The following is a 22096-nucleotide window of genomic DNA, read 5'->3' as shown; positions in this document are numbered from 1 at the left end:
TGAAAACACAATTAGTAAGTATATAAATTATTAAATAATGCAATCCACACTGTGAAAGAAAATGTGGAGATTTTCCAGTACAGGTTGGTGATGTAGCTGTATTTTGGTTTTATGCCATCAAATCAGAGTTGGGTTGGGTTTTTAACTCCCTCCCCTAAAGAGCGAGAAGTCTGTGTTAGCAATCTCCTTGTATTAAATCAATATTTAACACAACTGTAAGGGAACTCTACAGACAGGCATCTGATGTGGATAACCAGCTTCACATCACTCGTTTAGAGAAGGTACGTACTTCATAAATATATAGAAATGTATGTGATTTCATTTTTTGTCAGTAAGAAATGTGCTTCCTGTGCTTATTGCATCTTAAGATCAATTTCTGAATGGTGGTGGGGATTTGTTTATTTCTTACTAGTTATACATTTCTTCACTTCATATCTTTATTCAAGAGCATGACTAAATTAAAGCATATGTATGTATATGCATATGTATATACATTTACATATATTTCAATCTAAATGTTCATCATAAATCAGTATCAGTTAGATACCAATAATTGATTAATGTTTCAGTTTCATTCTGATGATTAGTATAAATCTGCAATGAATTCAGTTCTTTAAATATGTAAATTGTTATTACATTCTGTGTCAGTGTCCAATTCTGTTAGTTCTTCATATGATTCTGCTTTATGAAAATTCATTTTGATACTTTTTCTTCTCAAACTTGGTAAACATGAAGAAAAACATTTTTTAACACTATGGACATTAGTCATGTCAGAGGCTGGGTTAAAGTAACTGGAGGTATGCGTGTGTGTGTGTGTGTGTGGGGGGGGGTGTTCAGTGTTCGTGTTTTGTGAGGTGTGTGCTGTAATCTAGTTTTCTGCGAGTGGTACCTGGTGGGATATTTGAAGGTCAGATAAGAGAACGATTTGATAAAAACTGCTTGAGCTTGGAACCCTACTGCCAAGGAGGCTGGTGCAAGAGAGCTTGTCACGTGACTGCATCCTCTGTAAAAGATACCCTGCTTTTCTCCTGTGCCAACCTCAGTATACAGTTCCTACAGATCTCAAAGTGGACTCCTAAAGAACAGTACCATGCTTTACAAAAAATATGATGTCACAGTGCGAAAAGGGTAAATACGTATTTTGGTATTTTCTCCCCTTGCTGCATTTAGTGCTTTCATCCTGCTACCATATGGTCAACAAAAAGCTTTAGTCCAATCTGTTTGGTAACGTATGTTTCTATAGCTGGTGTGAATCTTTCCGTCATGTCGATCAAATCAGTGGGATGAAGATTATCCCCTTTGAGCCAACCATGCCACCTGTGTCATTGTTTTGTAGTCATAAAGTCTTCAGTTTTCAGTAGATATATACAGCAGGTCATTTGTTATTATTATTATTTAGAAAAACACAGAAATCTCTTTAAACAGAATGTCTTCTTCATGAACATGACTAAATAATAATTAAAAATGTTTACTGAATTAAACATTTTCATGGGGACTCTGTTTCCTCTTTCTGAATACTGCACTGACCAGATAGCTGACTGGTTTAGAAGTCTTTGAATCTTTAACATCAACAAAGGAATATATATTTTTTAAGAATTGAGAAAAACAACAACCAAATAATAATCCCAAAATGTTCTCCTCTGTCTAAGGTAGGGGTAGCCACTGTAGTCAGTCACACTCCCCACTCTCCTCCCTGCCCCTTCTGCTTTGTGATTGGCTGCTACATCCTAAGAAGCCATGTATCAGGAGCGCCCACGCTATGTGATTGACAGGCCAGCTTACTCCCTCCCGGGATTCGATGAAGACTTCGACAAGAGGAACCGAATTTTTCCCACGGCAGAGAAAGTCAAGAAATTATTCAGGTATGTTGACTTCTCCTCTATCCACTTTCCCTCCTATCACATTTCGAACTCCAACTGTTAGGACAGTGCTTCTCAAACACTTTCAATTTGAAAGATTTGAATGATTGAGTGCCAACAACAGCCCCCTCCCCATTTATAACACTACATATGATCATGATGTTTAATGTTTGATCTATATGGCAATCTTCCACTGTACACTGAGTTTCTAGGCAAGTGTTTTTCAGTTGCTAAGCATACATATGCACAAAGAGGATTTTGTTAACAGTCATATTATTTCATTGACCCACTGGAAAGGCTAATAACCCTAGTTTGAGTCATTTCATCTCTCCCTTGTTTATCTAGCTTTTGCTTTAACTTAAACTCAGCTTCTTTGTTCACATTTCCTCCATCTCTCCCTCTCTTTGCATCTAAGCCCTCTCTCTGGAGTTTGTTAAATGCCCAATACTCCCCACAGTGTTAACCCCCCTCCCTCACACTGTCCCTGACCTGTGAGTTAAATGCACTAGTCCAAGCCAGGTGAAATAAGTTTTAGTGCCAGTCTGATATCATGCAGCAACATTTTTCCTGGTTGTGTTTAATTTCTAAGGGAAAGATTATTTTTCATCAAGCACAAATTCTGTTTCCACTTCTGTATGCTAGGTGTTCGGGGTCCAGGTTGAAAGCCATAGCGTTCTGCCTCTTCCCCATCCTCAGCTGGCTGCCCAAGTACAAAGTGAAGCAAAACCTTCTGGTCGATGTCATCAGTGGGGTCAGCGCTGGCACCATACAGGTCCCGCAAGGTCAGTGTGTGTTCCCAGATACATTTGATGGATTTTTCTTTGTTATAATTATTTCTTGAGCACTGTACATCAGCAGGTTTGTGAGATTTGATCTAATCATAATCCTGAAAAAGAGTAGAACTGGCGAGGGAACCCAAATGCTGTCTTCAGAAGAAGCCTCTGCCAGAAGCAGAGAGTCTGTAATTAATTATTCTCCATTCCCAGCTGTGCAATTTTCAGCTTTAGACAAGAGTTCCCATGGGGCTGGTATACAACGGGCCAAGGAATTATTATGAATCACCGTCCATTTGTGGTTGAGCTGATAGCGCTGTATATATTAAGATTAAGGATTCAGATTTAGAGTTTTAACTGTGCTTTATCATGTGGGGCAGTACTCCAAATTGTTTCTTTAAACAGGGTGTAAACAATTACAGTGGCCCCCTTGGACTTTTCCACATTTAATTGTGTTACAACATGAAATCAGAATGGATTTAAAAATGTCTATAATGTCAAAGTGAATAATATAATCTGCAAATTGTTCTTAATTCATTTCAAATACAAAACTCTTTGTGCAGAGCTTTATCCATTGTACTTCTCTTTTCCAGGCATGGCTTTTGCCCTTCTGGCAAACCTGCCCCCGGTCAATGGCCTCTACTCCTCCTTCTTTCCCCTCATCCCCTACTTCTTCATGGGAACTGCCCACCAAATGGTGCCAGGTAAGAAGTCTTCCTCGCAAGAGTGCAATGGAATCTGACTTCCCGTGCAAAAATGCTGTTTCTTCAGAACCTTTTAATCGTGACTGTGCTATGCGAAATTGGGAAAAAATATTTAAAAATAAATGCATTGATTCCAAGTTGACTTCATTCATTTCACTGACACTTAAATCTAAAGCAACTTACAAGACATTAAACTTCTGCTGATTTTTTGTGTGCTTTTGTCAAGAATACAATAGAGATGGGATTGAAACCAACAACCTCTTGGTCTCAAGTGGAGAGCCCTAACAGATATTCTGAACTGTCCTCTGCTAAAGCGCCTCTTTCTTGCGCAGGTACCTTTGCAGTGCTCAGTATCATGGTTGGAATGGTATGTATGGATCTGGCACCCACTTCTCAATTTGAGCACTACGACGCCACCCTGAACGTCACAGTTCTGAACGAGACTGTGATGAACGAAGTCCGCCTGCATATCTCGGGGACACTGGCCTGTCTCACGGCTCTCATACAGGTAAACAGAGCCAGAGGGAAGAGGTCTAATATCTCTGTCCGGCATGTCTGTGTGTGTCTACTGTAAGCTGATGAGTTTATCCGTGTCTATTCTGTTAGGGAGTCTGTGTGTGGGTTTACAGGATCGAGTTGGTTTAGGATTGTGTGTGGCGTGATAGTTTCCCCATAATTGTGATGTAGTGGTTTTGTGTATTTGCACTAGTCACAATTTATTAAAAACATATATAAGGCTGAGATATGTGAAAAATTTAACAAAAATCTAATACCAAAAAAATCTAGCAAGGATAGTTTTTTTCTAAATGACCTAATCAGAATAGACACACCAATAAAAAATAACCAGTGGTGTAGTTATCCCGTATGTCCACTACACTTTGGAAGTTTATACCCTTCTATAAATCCTATAATTTACATAAGCTCTAGATAAGGAAACTTCTTTGAAAAATCCTGATGTGGGCTGGACTCCTGATGGCCAGCTGGTGTGTGTCTCTCTCTCTGCTTCCTGCCTGTACAGATGGGACTGGGACTGATGCAGTTTGGCTTTGTGGCAATCTACCTATCTGAATCCTTCGTCAGAGGCTTCATGACAGCCGCGGGGCTACAGATCCTCATCTCAGTGCTCAAATATATCTTCGGTATCTATGTGCGCCCGTACAGCGGACCCCTGGCTGTCATCTATGTGAGTCCTGTACATCACTCTCTCTGATCTATTTCTTTATTCATTTAAACTTCTTCCCCATCATTTTCTACAAATGTACATTCAATTTTAAATGATTTATAAGCTGCAAATGTGAGCACTCATTCTGAAACTACTGAATACAGTATATATCGAAGCCTTGTGATATATTTGGTACTTTCAGGAAGAGAAGGTGGCAATAACCTCTGAATTCAGTAATTAAGGGTGAAAATGATGTATAAAACCAAATAAGTTTGAATAAAAGACAAGTGGCCAACTGTTGTGCACATCCTCTGCTAACAGGCCTTCTTGTCTCTTAGACTCTAAGGGATATCTGCCTTGGCCTGCCCAAAACCAATGTGGCGTCTCTGGTGTTTGCTGTGGTCAGCAGCGTGGCCCTCATCCTGGTGAAGGAGATCAGCGCGCGATACCGACATAAGATACCCTTCCCCATCCCCATGGAGATCATCATTGTGAGTTGGGGGAAGGCGTATGGTCAACAGAGCTCCTCATAGCAGGCCACTCTTACTAAAGATATCTGTGACCAAACAATAGTGATGCACATTTGGTGACATGAAATGTGAACTAGTAAGAACCTAGCATAAATCAACAGATAGACTTTATTTTCTATTCCTCGTCTTGGGCAGGTTTGATTCTAGATTGATCAAGTGTGATTCGTACAATCAATGACATGTACTTGATAGGGATTTCAATTTAGAAGAGCAACAGTCAACTGTGTCGTGTTCTGTATCTCCAGTGATGTACTCTCTCATTTATATAAGGTGGTAGTGGCTACAGCCATTTCTGGCCCCCTGGACATGCCTAAGAAATACAAAATGGACATTGTGGGGCAGATTCCTCTGGGGTAAGAATCCTGAATTCTGACATTCCATATCTTCATAGACTGGTTTTTCCCTACTTTCGGTGTTTCCTGGGCAGCATATTCGTTTTCCCCTGGAAACCTGTTTTACAATAAATCTGTACTAGTGAATATATATATAAGTAATGTACATGATTATTTATATTTATGGATAATTGCATACTTACAAATACAAGCAAGATATTTCCACTGTTCAATGGGTGAAGTGTGTTGTCCTTATATGGCCTGGAAATCAGTCAATCACATTTATAATGAACATACTGTAAATGAGTCTTGGGTTCTACAGTATAATGGTAGCCAAATAATCCATTGTGGTTGTCAACCGTCGCATAGTTAGACTCACAGCCTTATTATTCATAGATTAAGAATAGAATGTATAAGAGTCCCTGTGTCTCCCCACCCAGGTTCCCCGCTCCTATTATCCCAGATGTGAGCCAGTGGGGGGATATGATCGGCACGGCCTTCTCTCTCGCCATTGTTGGATATGTGATCAATCTGGCCATGGGGAGGACCCTGGCGGCTAAGTACGGCTACGACGTTGACCCCAACCAGGTACAACCAGCCGGGATAAGGGCCTGGACCATGGGGTTCATGCATAGCTCTTACAAAGGTCATCTTTCATTCAGCTTTCTATTAATTGTTCATCCAATATGAAAAAACACTGTCTTGGCTTCATTTATGTAGCCTGTAACAATCACATATTTCCACGGTAGTTGGTGGTATGGTAATAATGGTAGTTGCAGCGGTTCTTTATTCTTAAACAACACCTCTTGGAAGAACCGTTTTGATTCTTCTTTCTTTGTCATGCAGGAGATGTTGGCTCTGGGCTGCAGTAACTTCTTGGGCTCGTTTTTTAAAATCCATGTAATTTGCTGTGCCCTGTCAGTCACACTGGCTGTGGACAGTGCAGGAGGCAGTTCACAGGTAAGACCAATGGCGAAAAGAGATAAAGACCTCTCTAATTCAATTCACTTCTGTGCTAACATGCCAGTCCACCAGCACTAGAAATGATGTAAAAAACTTGATTAAACATCGAAAAGTCATTTTATTGTTTATAATTTGTTTTGGATAGTGGCCTTAGAAAAATCAACACCTTTTATCAGAGTCTGTACAATGGTAGTACTTACCTGTCTGCTGCTCTCTCACAGTTTTCTAGTCTCTGTGTGATGCTGGTGGTGATGGTGACAATGCTAGCATTAGGAGCGTTCCTCAAACCACTGCCCAAGGTAAGATCCTCTTGCTGAAGCAGGACTATCAATGAAATGTGTTGTATTCCAAAACTGTTTTTTTTTTAGGAAATTTAAAACCATTCAGACAACTGAATGAAATAACTGAATATTTTAAATACATATTTTTATTGCAATATATGTATTTGTGATATCAGATTGACGGGGGGATTAAATTACAAAATAAGCCTGCATCTAAATACAGAAAACATTTTATTCTATTTCAAAGAAAAATGTGCACCTTTTTGGTTGTATCTGTGTTTATGATATCTATATAGATGTGCATTGCTTGCAGCATTTAAGACTAGTAATGATAAAGCAGTCAGAACGTGCACTTTGCACATTCAGTGTCTTAATAAACTGCTTTCAAAGGCTTTATATCAAATGTATTATTTGTCCATGTTCTGTACCTACATGTAAAGTGAATTGCTTACATACATTAGGTAATAAGAATCACTTAATGTCCGCCTTCTGAAAATCATGCTCTGCATGTGCCTATCTGTTTTCTGTGTGGTAATAGTCGGTCCTGGGAGCCCTCATCGCGGTCAACCTGAAGAACACCCTCCTCCAACTCTCAGATCCCTACTACCTGTGGAAGAAGAGCAAGCTAGACTGTGTGAGTGGATCTCCAGGGCTTTCCTCAGTTCTCAGTATCCGCAGAATTATCTACTGGTCATTCCACTAAGCTGGAATCTTATTTACTGGCCTTCAAACTGATTTTATTTATGATAAACTTGCCTTGTTTGGCCTCTAGTTCCAATGATTTCAGCCCTGCATTGCAAAAAATAAAAAATAAACATAAAAACTCAAGTAGAAATATCTTCCAAAGCACTTATTATGTTAAGTACTTACGTATACAGTGAGGGAAAAAAAGTATTTGATCCCCTGCTGATTTTGTACGTTTGCCCACTGACAAAGAAATGATCAGTCTATAATTTTAATGGTAGGTGTATTTTGACAGTGAGAGACAGAATAACAACAAAAATCAGAAAAACGCATTTCAAAAAAGTTATACATTGATTTGCATGTTAATGAGTGAAATAAGTATTTGACCCCTTTGACTTAGTACTTGGTGGCAAAACCTTTGTTGGCAATCACAGAGGTCAGACGTTTCTTGTAGTTGGCCACCAGGTTTGCACACATCTCAGGAGGGATTTTGTCCCACTCCTCTTTGCAGATCCTCTCCAAGTCATTAAGGTTTCGAGGCTGACATTTGGCAACGTCAGGGGGACCTTGCGGGCGCTGCAGGATTTCAGTTCTTCACGGCGTAGTGTTACCAATTGTTTTCTTGGTGACTATGGTCCCAGCTGCCTTGAGATCATTAACAAGATCCTCCCGTGTAGTTCTGGGCTGATTCCTCACCGTTCTCATGATCATTGAAACTCCACGAGGTGAGATCTTGCATGGAGCCCCAGACCGAGGGAGACTGACAGTTATTTTGTGTTTCTTCCATTTGCGAATAATCGCACCAACTGTTGTCACCTTCTCACCAAGCTGCTTGGCGATGGTCTTGTAGCCCATTCCAGCCTTGTGTAGGTCTACAATCTTGTCCCTGACATCCTTGGACAGCTCTTTGGTCTTGGCCATGGTGGAGAGTTTGGAATCTGATTGATTGATTGCTTCTGTGGACAGGTGTCTTTTATACAGGTACCGAGCTGAGATTAGGAGCACTCCCTTTAAGAGAGTGCTCCTAATCTCAGATCGTTACCTGTATAAAAGACACCTGGGAGCCAGAAATTTTGCTGATTGATAGGGGATCAAATACTTATTTCACTCATTAACATGCAAATCAATTTATAACTTTTTTGAAATGTGTTTTTCTGGATTTTGTTGTTGTTATTCTGTCTCTCACTGTTAAAATACACCTACCATTAAAATTATAGACTGATCATTTCTTTGTCAGTGGGCAAACGTACAAAATCAGCAGGAGATCAAATACTTTTTTCCCTCACTGTATCTATCATAGTCACCAAATGTGATTTTAGACAACCTGAGACAAGTTGATCTGATGTATTTCTCATTGCACTGCTTGTTCTATTGTTATTTAATATAGTACTTGAAAGATTAAATCATTATTTTAGAATAGAGTAGGAAGTATGTATGTTACATTTAAAATAATAGTAAGCATTGTGCATTATGAAAATAGAATTAATACAATTAAGTTTCAACATTCATGTTGGTGCCATGTGTACATAGCTATATAGATACAAAGCTAGATAAGCATACTCCTTAGTACATACATATATATGAATGTGTCTGGTCACAATTACCCGATGTGGACTTAAAACATCCCAACGTCCCAACTCTCTGTTTATAATGTAATGGCTGCAACAGGATACTTAAATAAATCAAGATAATAAAACAGTGGATGTTGTGTAACAGGAAAATATGACACAATTCCAGTAATAACAGATCTGGATAAAGCTAATCTATTGATGATAAAACTGAAAGGAAGTTTGGATATTGTATTACTTGAAGGTAGCATTAATTTAGTCCATAAATCAATTCCTATTTCCTTATCAGAAGTCATACTTTCCTTTGTTGACGTTTACACGGATTTTAGTGTTTAACCATGAAGTCATATTGCTATTTAAATACTTGAAGAGAACAATACGAGGGTTGTAGGCAGACTTCACTTCAGGAGTGAATTTAACTTTGTGGGCCTAATAAGGCTAGAACAGGTTAATAAATAATAGAATACATGGTGCTGTAATGTAACATGTCTTCTTGATTTCCTGTATGGCTACTTACGAAGGCATGACAGAGGCTAAATTCCCATATTAATATAGTTTCCACAAAATGTACACCCCTTATTTATTTTTTTGGACTTTCCATTTAATTGTCCTCCAAACTGTAAGCTTCAGTGAGCAGTAGCCATATTTTCTACAGATTATAAAGTCTGATCTTTACATGTGATTATAATACATTGACTCCACTCTCTCTCTCTTTCTCTTTCTTTCTCTCTCTCTGCAGTGTGTCTGGGTTGTAAGTTTCCTCTCCACATTCTTCCTCAGTCTCCCGTATGGGGTGGCCATTGGAGTGGCCTTCTCTGTGTTGGTGGTGATCTTCCAGACACAGTTGTGAGTTGTTGTTTTTCTTAATTTTGAATCTCTCATTGTCTCCTTCTCCCAATTCCCCCCCCCCAGTTATTTATCCTCAACCCCTAGATTTTTCTGTTTTAAAGCACACTGGTAGTTTAATGCCCACAGCCCACTTGTTACAGTACATCAATCAGAAGAACTACAGTGGCTAACAACCTGAACCTGCACATGACCAAGAAGAAGATTTGCTGGCTTGCAATGACCTGAAGAGTCTTCCGGTGACTTCGGCACACCTGACCCTCTGGAAAATCCCCCTGGAGATAGCTCAGATTAGTGAATAGCTCAATCTAGGATATAGGACACATTCTGCACACTGTTATTCACAAGTCTCTGTGCTTTGTTACTTTAAAAGTGTGCAGCACTGAATAAAAATGTGTGTGCATCAGGAACAGACATCTCTGCTTCCATAATTCTTGCTCAGCTCACAGTTTATTCTACTTCCTCTGCTTTTTGCAGCCGAAACGGTTCAGAACTTGGACAGATCTTGGACACAGATCTCTACAAGAACCCTAAGGTGTACAGCAAGGTAGGAAAGGGAATTCCAGTGTGTATGATGAAAAAATATTTTGGTATCCATCAATCATAATGTAGTGGTGTGTTGTGGGGCTGTGTTGCTATCCAACTACAATATTCCATTACCTGGCAGACATTTTGCAAATGGAATTCCCATGACATGACCCACTATAAGGGTGGAGTGTGTGGTATTATCTAATCTGTTCCAAATTTAATTATTAGCTCAAAGTTTTGGAAGGCATTCTTACCAATCATCAGCTACATAGACCGTAAACAGGAACGGCAGAGAAGGTTTTTCATCCATCTGTCTTTTTTTTCTCTCCTGCAGGTGAAATATGTTGAAGGGGTGAAGATCGTAAATTACTGCTCTCCTCTGTACTTTGCCAATGCTGAAATATTCCGCAGAAAGGTCATCAAAAAGGTGAAGTGCAAAAAAACATAAAATGAATGTGCTAAATGGTAAATTTTGCCGATCTGAACATCTCAGTCTCCGCTACACTGTAGAACAAAATGCAGATATGATGGGGACATGAAACTGCATTGCAACCAAACAAAAATCAATAACAATATTTACAATAAAATACTGAGAACTAGAATATTCCATTGAAATATATATAAACCAATATATGTAATTGTGTATATAAATACAGGTTTTACCCCCCTCCCAATGACAGATCATCAGCCTGATCCCTTTTTTTGGATTTTCACACCTGCCCTCCGAAACTCTGTACATGTTCATGGATGTAGTTTATTTTCACACATAGGATTAGTATCAGGTTCTCATAGCAAATAAAGCTGAAGCACATACATACAATGATTACACTGGACTGTTTCATACTACAACCCCAATTCCGAAAAAGTTGGGACAGTATGGAAAATGCAAAAAAACAAACAAAAAGAGTAATTGGAAAATTCAATTCACCCTGTACTATATTGAAAAACGACATATGCAACCCCGGTTATCTGAAAAAGGAAGCACTGCCCAAGGGGAAGCGGTTTCGGCGCACTGCCATAGGAACCTGATAGAAACGTCACTCTATCAAAGCTGCCATTGGCCCCTGCGCTCGTCACTCTCTGATTGACCCAAAGGCCCAATTCGGAGAGGCAGCCTAAAATCAGGTTTGTGTGTTCCTGAACCTGCTCCCTCGAGTGAGAACAAACCAGCCAGTCGTCTAGATAGTTGTGGACATGGACCCCCTGACAACGCAAGGGGGCTAACACAACGTCCATGCACTTGGAGAAAGTGCGTGGGGCTAGCGACAGGCCGAAGGGGAGAACAGCAAACTCGAAAGCTCGGCCCTCGAAGGCGAAGCGGAGAAACGTCCTGTGTGCCCGCGCAATAGGGATGTGAAAGTAAGCATCTTTCAGATCCACCGTGGGATGGCCTGGGACATGGTGCACAGGTTAAGCAACACCTTGAGGTGGCAGTTCAGGCGCCTCAGATCCATGATGGGGCGGAAACCGCCATCTTTCTTGGGCACAAGGAAGTATGGGGAATAAAATCCCTTGTGCTGCCCCAGTGGGGGCACTTCGTGGATTGCTCGCTTCTGCAGGAGAGTGGCGATTTTGGCGCGCAGCACCGCACACTGCAACGGGTCCCTTACTCGCATCCACACCACACCTTGGAAGGGAGGTGGACGAGCCTGAAATTGTAGGGAGTAGCCAACTGATATAATTTGGAATTTTTCCCCATTCATCCATTATTCATTTCTTCAGCTGTGCAACTGTACGGGGCCTTCGTTGCCTTATTTTGCACTTCATAATGTGCCACACATTTTCAATCGGAGACAGGTCAGGACTGCAGGCAGGCCATGCTAGTACCCACACTCTCTGCTTATGCAACCATGCGCTTGTAATCCTGGTTGAATGTGGTTTGGCGTTGTCCTGCTGGAAAATGTAGGGACGTCCCTGGAAAAGACAACGTCTAGATGGCAGCATATGTTGCTCCAAAATGTGTACATATCTTTCTGCATTAATGGTGCACTCGCAGATGTGCAAGTTACCCATGCCATGGGCACTGACATACACCCATACCATGACAGACACTGGCTTTTGGACCTGACGCTGATAACAGCTTGGATGGTCCTTTTCCTCTTTGGCCCGGAGAACACGACTGTTGTTTTGTCCAAAAATGATTTGAAATGTTGACTCGTCAGACCACAAAACAGGATTCCACTGTTTTAAGACAGTGACGTCTGAGGGATCACGCGCCTTCAGAAGTGGTTTTCAGCCTTGCCCTTTACGCACCGAGATTCAACCGGATTCCTTGAATCTTTTAATTATATTGTGCACTGTAAAAGGTGAAATGTCCAAAATATTACCGATTTGTCTTTGGGGAATGTTGTTCGCAAAGTGTGGATTAATCACTGATGCATCTGTTGGCAGATTGGCAAGCCTCGACCCATCCTTGCTCTTGAAGGACTAGGCCTTTTTTGGAGGCTCCTTCCATCACCTTCTTATTTCAACTTGTCACATTGCTATTAGTCCTAAATTGCCCCTGTCCCAACTTTTTGGAAAGTGTTGCATGCATCAATTTCAAAATAAATGTTTACCTTCAAAAAACTATGCAGTTGATTAGGTAAAACATCAAATACCTTGTTTTTATAAGTTTTTTGTTTAAATACAAGTCAAAGTACATTTACAAATCACTCCTCTTTGTTTTTATTAGCATTTTCCATACTGTCCCAACTTTTTCGGAATTGTGGTTGTATGTCATGGCTAGACAACACTGGTTCTGAAGAACCACAGTGTCTTCTGCTTCTTGTAAAATCCAAACCATTAACTACTTAATTGATTGAATTATTGGGCTTCCACGGTCAATTACCATGTGTTCAGGGTATTACATGACTGATCACGTTGAGAGACTAAAAGCTGTAAGGTTGTGGCTCTTCAGAAACAGGGTTGGCCACCACGGCACTGTTACACTTTTCTTTATCACATTACATCATTTAGGATCAATAGTGTTAGTGCAAAGTGACATTTTCTTCTGTTTACAGACAGGGCTGGACCCTGGGAAGATGCTACTTGCCAGGAGGAAATTTCTGAAGAAGCAGCAGCAAGGAATGAGGGAACAAGAAAAGAAGGAGAACCGGAGGAAGAAGAACTCTCTTGTCATTATGAAAAACCAGGTGAGCATAGGACATACGCTACTGTACAAACAACAATTTCATGCCTGTGAAATCAGACACAATAAATAATTATAAACTCATATGAATTTGAATGAATACATTTAGGGCTTGGTTTGTTTGAATTTGTGACCTTAAGTAACACTAACCAGATGGTAACAGACCATACAGACTGTGCAAAATGGCTGTGTGAAGGAATTGGAAATGGCTGAGGGAATTAACATTTTAAAAGCTAGGCCTAAAAGTGTAAAAAAAATATATATGAAATGGTTAGGTATGTAGAAGAAATACTCCTACCCTTCCCTTCCCCAGCTCTTGAATGCAATTCGGGAATTTTAGCTAGAGTGGAATAATAAGTAACTTAATAGAATTTCATGCCAAGCAGTGCATTTGCAACTACTGACGCACAGCTGCTTATAACAGACCCCCATTTCTACTTCTAATCCAAAACACGCAACACAAGAAAGTTAAGCAACTTGCACAGTGAGTCAGTTGCCAACAAGCCCTTCACCTTATTTTAGCATTACTTACCCTGCTATTTGACAGAAGAGCAGGTTACATTTTGCAAAGGTGCAAATGGTGTTGACCTTAAGTTAAGCGTTGCCAAATATCACTTTATAAATGACTTATAAATGCACAATTATACATTTATAATGTGTTTACACAATGATACAATGTAGATCTTTATCCTAATATGCCATTAATCACCAGTGGATGTCAGTTAGTACCTGATTAATATAAATACTGTGTTAATGTGTTCCAAATTATACAGCTTTTATAAAAACAAATTAATATATTGTAACAATTGTACATTGGCCTGGATAAGGGCATCTGCTAAGAAATATAATAATAATAATAATAATACAAATTATAAGCATGCTTTTCAGCAATTGATCTAAGGTGTAACACTTGACTGAAAGTTGTGGGCTGTATCTGGATCCTCTGAACCTTTTCTTGTCTTCTCCTATCCAGACCACCTCCCGGCAGGAGCTACAAAATGACTTTGACAGTTCCAGTATCAACAAAATAGAAGGCGGTCTCCCCGCGTCTTATGTCAATTTTAACTGCAGTGTTGTGGACCTGGGAGGAACGAGTTCTGATGACCCAAATGCTCAACCAGTTCAAATTCAGCCCCCTCCCACTCCCTTCCACACCCTGATCCTAGACCTGGCAGGAGTCTGCTTCATAGATCTCATGGGCATCAAAGTGCTGACCAAGGTACAGGTATCTCTGTCTGATTATTTTCCCAAAAAGCAATTTTGAAATGTGATAATCCTTCTTCCTTCTTCCTTCTTCCTTCTTCCTTCTTCTATCTCACTTCTTCTTCTTCTTCTTCTTCTTCTTCTTCTTCTTCTTCTTCTTCTTCTTCTTCTTCTTCTTCCTCTTCTTCTTCTTCTTCTCTTTTTCTCTGTCTCAGATGTTAATGTTGCATGGCTACAACAGTGCAGTCAAAATGGGCATAATTACCAACAATAGAGATACAATTTAGGCAATTTTGAGGGCAACAATAACAGCAGATATAATAAGTAGCAATAGTAGGGAATATCAAGGTGGGGAACAATGTAAGTCATATATGTCTTTTGATAGATTTGGATCTGTAACATTTTAAACTACATGATACTAAGGCACTTTATTATTATTATTGTTATCATTATTGTTATTGTTATGGTTATTTGTTTATTAGCAGACGCCCTTATCCAGGGTGACTTAAAGTATATGCGAGAGACATTTCAAATCATTACAGAGCGCAGCAATTCAATCAGTACAGTAAACATTAAACTACAATAAACATATGTCCTAGTACACTGAGATAACCAGTGCCGACATAATACAGGTAAGTCCTGGATATGAGCTAAAGGCAGGTCTAGGCATAGGAGAAGTTGCAGTAAAACAAGAGGTGCTAACCACAAATAAGTAAGCAGGAGCAGAATGAAGCATAGTTATGAAGAAAGCATCTGTTGCTGTAGACTATCTGTATTCAAAGCCCAGTTTCCTCTTCCTGCTACAGATGAGCTCCAGCTACGAGAAGCTCGGTATCAGGCTATACCTCGCAAATGTTCAGGGTAAGGTGTTTCTCATAATTTAATCATTCGACTGAGAGCTGACATTGGCACACTTATAAAAACCTGCAGGAGCAACAAGGTCCCCACTTCAGTAGTTTTTAGTAGAGAGGAAATACTTATTTTTTGGTATTTCCAGGAACATGCGAGATGCAATAAGAAAAATATTTTTCAGGTTCCTCCTTATGGCCGTATTACTAGTACTAGGGTTGAATAAAGTGCAGGTGCTTTACTGATAAGGTCTGTGTGGCAAATGGTATACTGTACTCTTGTTTCATTATGCCTTTTCCCAAAGTTTAATCACCAAGGTTATGCGTCAGAGTACAGTTTCTTTTGTTCTCCAAATCACTTTACTTGTCACAGAAACCCCCCAAGAAGGAAAATCATAGACAGGCTGTCATAGTTATCAGCAAGGTTCCTAGTTTTCCATGATAAAAAAAACAAAAATTCTCTGATAAAAAAAAGATTAAAATATAATGTTAAAATTAAATAGTCCTAACCAGAATAGACACAAACACTATATATTGAGTTAGACAAAACATTTTTTAATCAATCATTAATCATTATAATCAAGGTTGCAGCTCATAGAAAATCATTATCTATGTTATTCAGCAAACAGTATTCACTATTGTCCTTCGGAGAAAACAAGCACCATGTTTGCCATACAAACCAAACTAGATGTGAAATAGGCATTTTTAGTTTATCCCTACAATCGTTGTCAACATTGTGGTTGCTATTGAAGTAGATCTGCATATTCCAGCCACAGTTTCATCTGAGACATTAATGTTGAGCTCAGAAAAGTTAAATAAATAGTATTTAGGCACTCATCACAAAAGGATGATGTTGCATAAAATGCAAAAATGTTATTATTCCTGGAACAACATTACAGACACGGTTAAGGTTAGGATTAGGCTTAGGTCCAGGGTATATTGTTTCAGGAACAGCCACACAGCAAGACTGTACAACACATACCACACCGTGCCAGTGTGAACATTTCAACTCTATCAGGCCTGTATTGTGTGATTGACTGTATCGATTAGAATGGGGTGAGGTGAAAGATCTGTCTCTTGCTGCTATAGCTCAGGTTTACGAGGAGCTGGAGACAGGAGGGGTGTTTGAAGAGGGCAGCCTGGATCGTAGTCACCTGTTCCTGTCTGTTCACGATGCCATCCTCTTCGCATTGGAAGAGTCGCGCCATGACAAGGACCCTGGAGAGCTAGACAAGGTAGGAGAAACGGACTCTTCACTCTCTTTACTGAAAGAGTTGAGTGGTCTGGAACACCCTAATCAGTTGTGTAGTTCAAGGTTCCTTCAAGAAGCAGCTGGATTCAATTCTAGTGGTTGATTGGGATAAAACCAAACAAGAAAAATCACCCTGAATGGCTTTTCATCTGTGACCTTCCTTACATTCTTAGTGAGCCTCTGTAAGGTCCTGTCTTTACAGCCAAAGTGCTGCACCCTTTTAGAAAGCTCTGTATTTTACAAAGCTGGTCTCGGCAGCTCGCGTTCGGCAGGGTTTGGCGTTGTCCTTGGTGAAATGACAAGGCCTTGACTCAGTGCCAGGGAACCCATCCAGATCAAACAGCTCAGTGATGACCCCATGCTTCAACAGAAGTGCCATTTGCAACAAAGACACAGAGCAGAGCAGAGCACACGACCCTCCATGCAAAACAAGTCTCCTATTGTGTCTCTGAGTCATGTTTTCTCTAGTCCAAATGCTGTCCTTTAAAAAAAAATAAAAAAAATCCCTATTCGATTTGTCTGCTCTTATCTGTGATGGAAGTAACTTTACAAAAGTAGGAGAGAAGAAAAAATACAAAACTTGATACTGAAAATATAAGCAGAGGTGACATTTACTTTTCCTGGAAAAAGGTTAAATTGAGGATATATTTACTAATCTCACTTATGAATAATTGTTTTGGGGGATGTATGCTGTTGTTGATATCTAAATCAATCAGAAAATTATATTAGGTCAGTCAAGGAAAAACTGAAATACAGAAACAGTTGTCCTGTTTTGGTTAAAAATGTGTACAGGATTTAGAAAAGATCAGAATCCCCCAAAAAATAAAGTATGCTTTGAAGATGTAGAAGAAACAGTTTGGTTTTAGTAAACTACCCAAGAAAGAAAGACAGACATTTTTTTCATTTTTTGAAATTCATCATTAAGTCATTCATTGATTTATTCACTCAGTCCTTTGTCACTAAATGTCGTTGCTGCTCATTTGCCTGACAGATGTGTTCTGATTGGTTTCCAGGGTCAGAGAGAGAAGTCAGACCTGGCCTATGATGAGGAGGAAGAGAAAGATCTGGAACAGGTAAGTGAGACTCTCTATTTGGCAGTTGGTTAGTCAGCAAAAATAACAAAGGCTGCTATTGTGTTAATGTAACTTGCAGACAAATCCAAGATTACATTCATTGCAAGATGTCACTGTGCTGCAGCCCAAAGCTTAACCCAACCCTCAGAGTTTCAGAAGCATCATTCTGCTGAATTATGGAACGAACTTGAGTTTTGTTTTGTTTTCTACTGAGTCACAAGATCACTCCTTAGTGCACGTTAAACACACTGATGTAGTGTAAATTTGTCTTTTAAAAAGACAATATGCACAGTCCTTTATTCGTTGATTATATTTTAACTTTAGTGGCTAGCCACACCGCACCCCAAATCATGTTTTATGATGCACCAAGGGACAAGAATTCAACTGACTCACCGTTATATTTAGAAACTTCAGCTGGACAGTGTAGTGAGAGAGAGATATGATGAGATTTCCCTTACAAAATGCTGAGAGGATGTGTAGCGAGAAAGGGAATGCATTCTTTGGGTCAGGCTAGTATGGTTGAACAAATGGTCGCCTCTTGACTGAAGCGTTCACTCTTATCTGTCCTAAAGGGGCAACTGAATAGCATTTATTGAAAACAAATATTGAAAACCAAAAGACACTCTCTCTGCTGGTTTCTCCCTACATGTAATATGGAACTGTGCAATCTTGGAAAATATTTTCCCAGCACTCCCAGCACTTCTATATTAATATAGTAATATCGATTTTTTATGAGGTTATTTTTTCAACAATTACTATGCAGTTGACCATATAAGTGAGTGAAATGGTATTACCAGATTTCTCTCTCCGTGTTTCTCATAGCCATGCTAATACACGCCTCTCCTTGTTGCTCTCAGGAAATGTTCTGAACAGCGGTCAGCAACACGTGAGAGAGAGGAGAGGAAAGGTTCAAGATCAACTCAAAACACGACGACAAAACACCCTCCTCCGTAACCATGAGTGGAATGATACGGTATCAAAAACACGATGATGGGGGATGCATAATTTTTCAGTTTCTAATATCCATTACGGTCTACCTGACAAAGACAACGTGTTAATGAGGAACAAAGAAGTCAAAAATCGCGTGACTCGCTTGCTTGAGTGCTCTCAACACGGAACTAGTTCCTGCCAACTACAACCTCAGTACTCCTCCAACCTTTCTTATAGAGAGAGAGTTCTGATCGATGGAGATCAACGTGCCCATCTTATTTACATAAGGCATACCTTCACTGCTCTTTTAAGCATCTGTATTTTCAACATGGCATCATATGTTTGCTCATTGCTACCCAGTGTGCCTCACACCCTGAACATGAATGCAAGGAGCTGTGATTTCCCAACCACAAAGCAAAGAGAAGCCATTCTCCCAAACCAGTGGAGACTTCTGCTGTAATGTTTGCTGAAGGGTTTCACTTGGAACTTTTTTGTCATGCGTTTTCTACAGTCTTCCTTCAGGTGTTGTTAGATTTGGAGAAAGGGGGTAACTGGGGGATGTTTAGTAGCTAATTCAAATAATTCAGTCAGCATTGACACATAATTACAAGCTATAAACAATCACTCAAATATATATACATATATGTTTGTATGTTTATATGTATACACACACACAGTTACCTCCAAATGTATTCATACCCTTCATAAAGTGTAAACATTTAGTGTAGAATGCAGGTACACTTGTAGTATTTCTTACTTGAATCAATGAACATGTAAATAAAAGTATGAGAGGGTCTGCATGGAGACAGAGATTCAATCTGGGATGTGCATGAAGTTATCAAAGCCTAAATTGTTTCACTTTTAAATTAATTAATGTCGAGAATTTCAGTTACATTTGGAGTTAACTATATAAAAAAGTCACTTGTACTGTCATTCAAACTACTGTATATGGAAGCTGTACTTAGGTTTAGTTTTTATTTTATTTTATTTTATTAGGTATGGGCTCTGTGGATTTCTTTTTCGGTTCAACACACAACAAATGAGAGTGTATTTACTCTGCTAAGTACACTCGACCTCCACAAACAGACCCAGTGCGCTCAGCAGCAGGTACAGGGTTTTGAAAGTGAATGGGAGCAACTCTGATAAGAAACAGAGTGAAGCAGCTACTGTAGTCAGTAGCTCATAAACACTTTCTTCATTTGCTGTATGATTTCTTTTTTCCATTCATAATGCCAAAATTGTCCAATGCTATACACCAAAAGCCTGTCAAGGTATCTTCAGACTGTTGGATCTTGGATCATTCCCACTAAGAAGCCATTTAATCAAATTCTATCATCACACACACTTCTTTGGACACCTGTTGAAGATTTATTTATTTGTTTATTTGGATGTGTGTGGGGGAAAACTGTGGGAAATATTTGCAATGTTGTATGTGCAGTTGAAAGGTTTAAAACAATTATATCAAAACTAAAATGTCTATGGAGTGGCAGTCAAAAGTTTACAAGCTGTCTAAACTCACTTCAATCTATCGGAGTTTAGTTTTTTCTAGACTGAATCAGTGTTCACCAAACCCTGAAACCATACCTTTCATAAATAAGTATAATGTAATGATCAATATTCAACTAAAACAATCACCATATAAGATTGTGTCAAATGATGGTACGAATACTGCAACTGAATGTATTTATACCAGTCATGAAAAGTATTAACTACATTTATAATGGGGTGCACAGTGATGTTTTGTTAATATTTAAAAAAATTAATAAGTCACAATGACCTGTTTTAATTGCTATAAAGTGATTAGGATGGAAATTAATTTAACTAGTTTTGGGTATGGACTATGTTGCTGTATTTCAGCAACATTAAAATGATATTCTGTAATAACATTTAGGTGTGATTTTTTAACATATATAAAATAGATAATCAGGATAATCAGGATTTGGGTTACTAACAAGACGATTCTTTGAGCTGTAGTATTATTATAGTTTTTTTATGTCTATATAAACGATCAGTGAAACAACTCTGTGAATAGATTACTCAGGAACATAAAACTTTTAATTAAATCTGTGATAGTAATATAATGTACAGAAATGCTGCTTAAGTGTGTCTGTCTTTCTTATTATTTTCTTTTGTTTTCTTGTTTAGTGGACCATAGACCGAAAGCCAATCTCACGGTCACCTGTTTCTTGGCCTTACTCATTTTAACCTCTGAAAGAACACTGGCGCCCTCTGTTGTGGAATCAGTGCCCATGCAAGGGAAGATTCTGGGAACTGTATATTGCATTTTTAGTTCAATTAAGTATTCAATAACCTAATTAAGACCTCAGTTGGAATAAAAACCAGCAGGGCAATTTACCATTAGCTAAATAACATTTACATTAAAAACTCAGTGGCCATGCTGTACAGGTGCTTAACTATTTACCCAAAAATACAAACAAGAAACAGTGTAAATTCTTCTTCCTTCCGGACCCCCGGTAATATTCCTTTGATTTCACGTGTGTATTGGCTTTTACTCTACAGGGTGGTTGCAAATAATAAGTAAATTACATTTCTAAACTTATTTTTGACAGTCAAAATGTGTTCCTAACTTGAATATATATCTTGTGGACAGTCAATGACATGTACAGAAAAGATCTAATCAGAAACTTGTTTGCTGATAGGAATTCCAATATGAATGTCCCAGGTTGGTCTTGGCTATGTAATAAGCAGGACGTGAATTGAAAGGTGCACAGTACATTACAGCCTATATATTGTCATAGCCTCAGTTTCACCAAAGACAATGCTCTCTAACAATCCCCTTAAAGCTTAACATAAGTAACGTCACATTACCAACCCGTCAAACTACATTCTTCAATCTAGAGCCTAGAAATAATCCTGTTAAAATAAGGCAGTGCAATAGAGTACGCTTGCAGTGTTTGCTTTCCATGTAAACTAATCCTGACCAGTTTGGTACACAGCTCAAAATGGATGTGTTAATGACAGGTGGGAAGGAAAATTTGCACACTTCCACATAACCTAAAAAAAAGAAGAATTGTGTTAAATAGCATTCATATTCACAGTAACCCGTTGCACTTTTTGAATTATTTTGTGATATTAGTTAAAAATTAATAGAAATATATTATTTTGAAGATGCATTTAATCTTATCAATATAAAACATAATACTAGGATGACTTACATTTATTAGCTGGCACTGTAAATTTAGCAAAGGATTAACGCTCAATAAATGCATGAATGTTTTTTGGTTGAGATTATATCAATTCTTGTACTGCTGCACTGTGTTCTGGACTCATGGGGTCAGGTGCTGAATGCTTCATGTTTGGACTGGCTCTTAATAAACCCCTCTAAGACCCTGTGCAGTCTCAACAACAATATTCATACTCATTTTCCCCTTTCCTTAGCCTTCAGTCATGCCCTGTATCTTACAGGAGA

The 22096-nt window shown here is 39.0% G+C and overlaps 1 protein-coding gene across 1 annotated transcript; it reads left to right on the top strand.

Moving 5' to 3' along the window:
- Positions 1 to 219: 219 nt before the first annotated feature.
- Positions 220 to 22088, top strand: LOC136749388 (solute carrier family 26 member 9). Its single transcript, XM_066703646.1, has 21 exons — positions 220 to 281; positions 1650 to 1862; positions 2502 to 2641; positions 3226 to 3336; positions 3669 to 3844; positions 4355 to 4519; positions 4837 to 4989; positions 5299 to 5381; positions 5801 to 5948; positions 6207 to 6320; positions 6545 to 6622; positions 7143 to 7238; positions 9596 to 9702; positions 10180 to 10249; positions 10565 to 10657; positions 13233 to 13364; positions 14334 to 14579; positions 15370 to 15424; positions 16501 to 16646; positions 17677 to 17736; positions 18594 to 22088. Exons 2-21 carry the CDS (start codon positions 1738 to 1740, stop codon positions 18603 to 18605), a joined length of 2310 nt encoding a protein of 769 aa, XP_066559743.1. The 5' UTR covers positions 220 to 281; positions 1650 to 1737; the 3' UTR covers positions 18606 to 22088.
- The last annotated feature ends 8 nt before the right edge of the window (positions 22089 to 22096 follow it).

This window comes from Amia ocellicauda, chromosome 5 (genome assembly GCF_036373705.1).
Source record: "Amia ocellicauda isolate fAmiCal2 chromosome 5, fAmiCal2.hap1, whole genome shotgun sequence".
Lineage (NCBI taxonomy): Eukaryota > Metazoa > Chordata > Actinopteri > Amiiformes > Amiidae > Amia > Amia ocellicauda.
This window is presented reverse-complemented; position numbering and strand designations above follow the sequence as displayed.

Coding starts and splice junctions, on each gene's coding strand:
- LOC136749388 (XM_066703646.1), top strand. CDS start 1,738: ATGTATCAGGAGCGCCCACGCTATGTGATTGACAGGCCAGCTTACTCC. Junction 4,990..5,298: donor TCCCCATGGAGATCATCATT/GTGAGTTGGGGG, acceptor CATTTATATAAG/GTGGTAGTGGCTACAGCCAT. Junction 9,703..10,179: donor GTGATCTTCCAGACACAGTT/GTGAGTTGTTGT, acceptor TGCTTTTTGCAG/CCGAAACGGTTCAGAACTTG.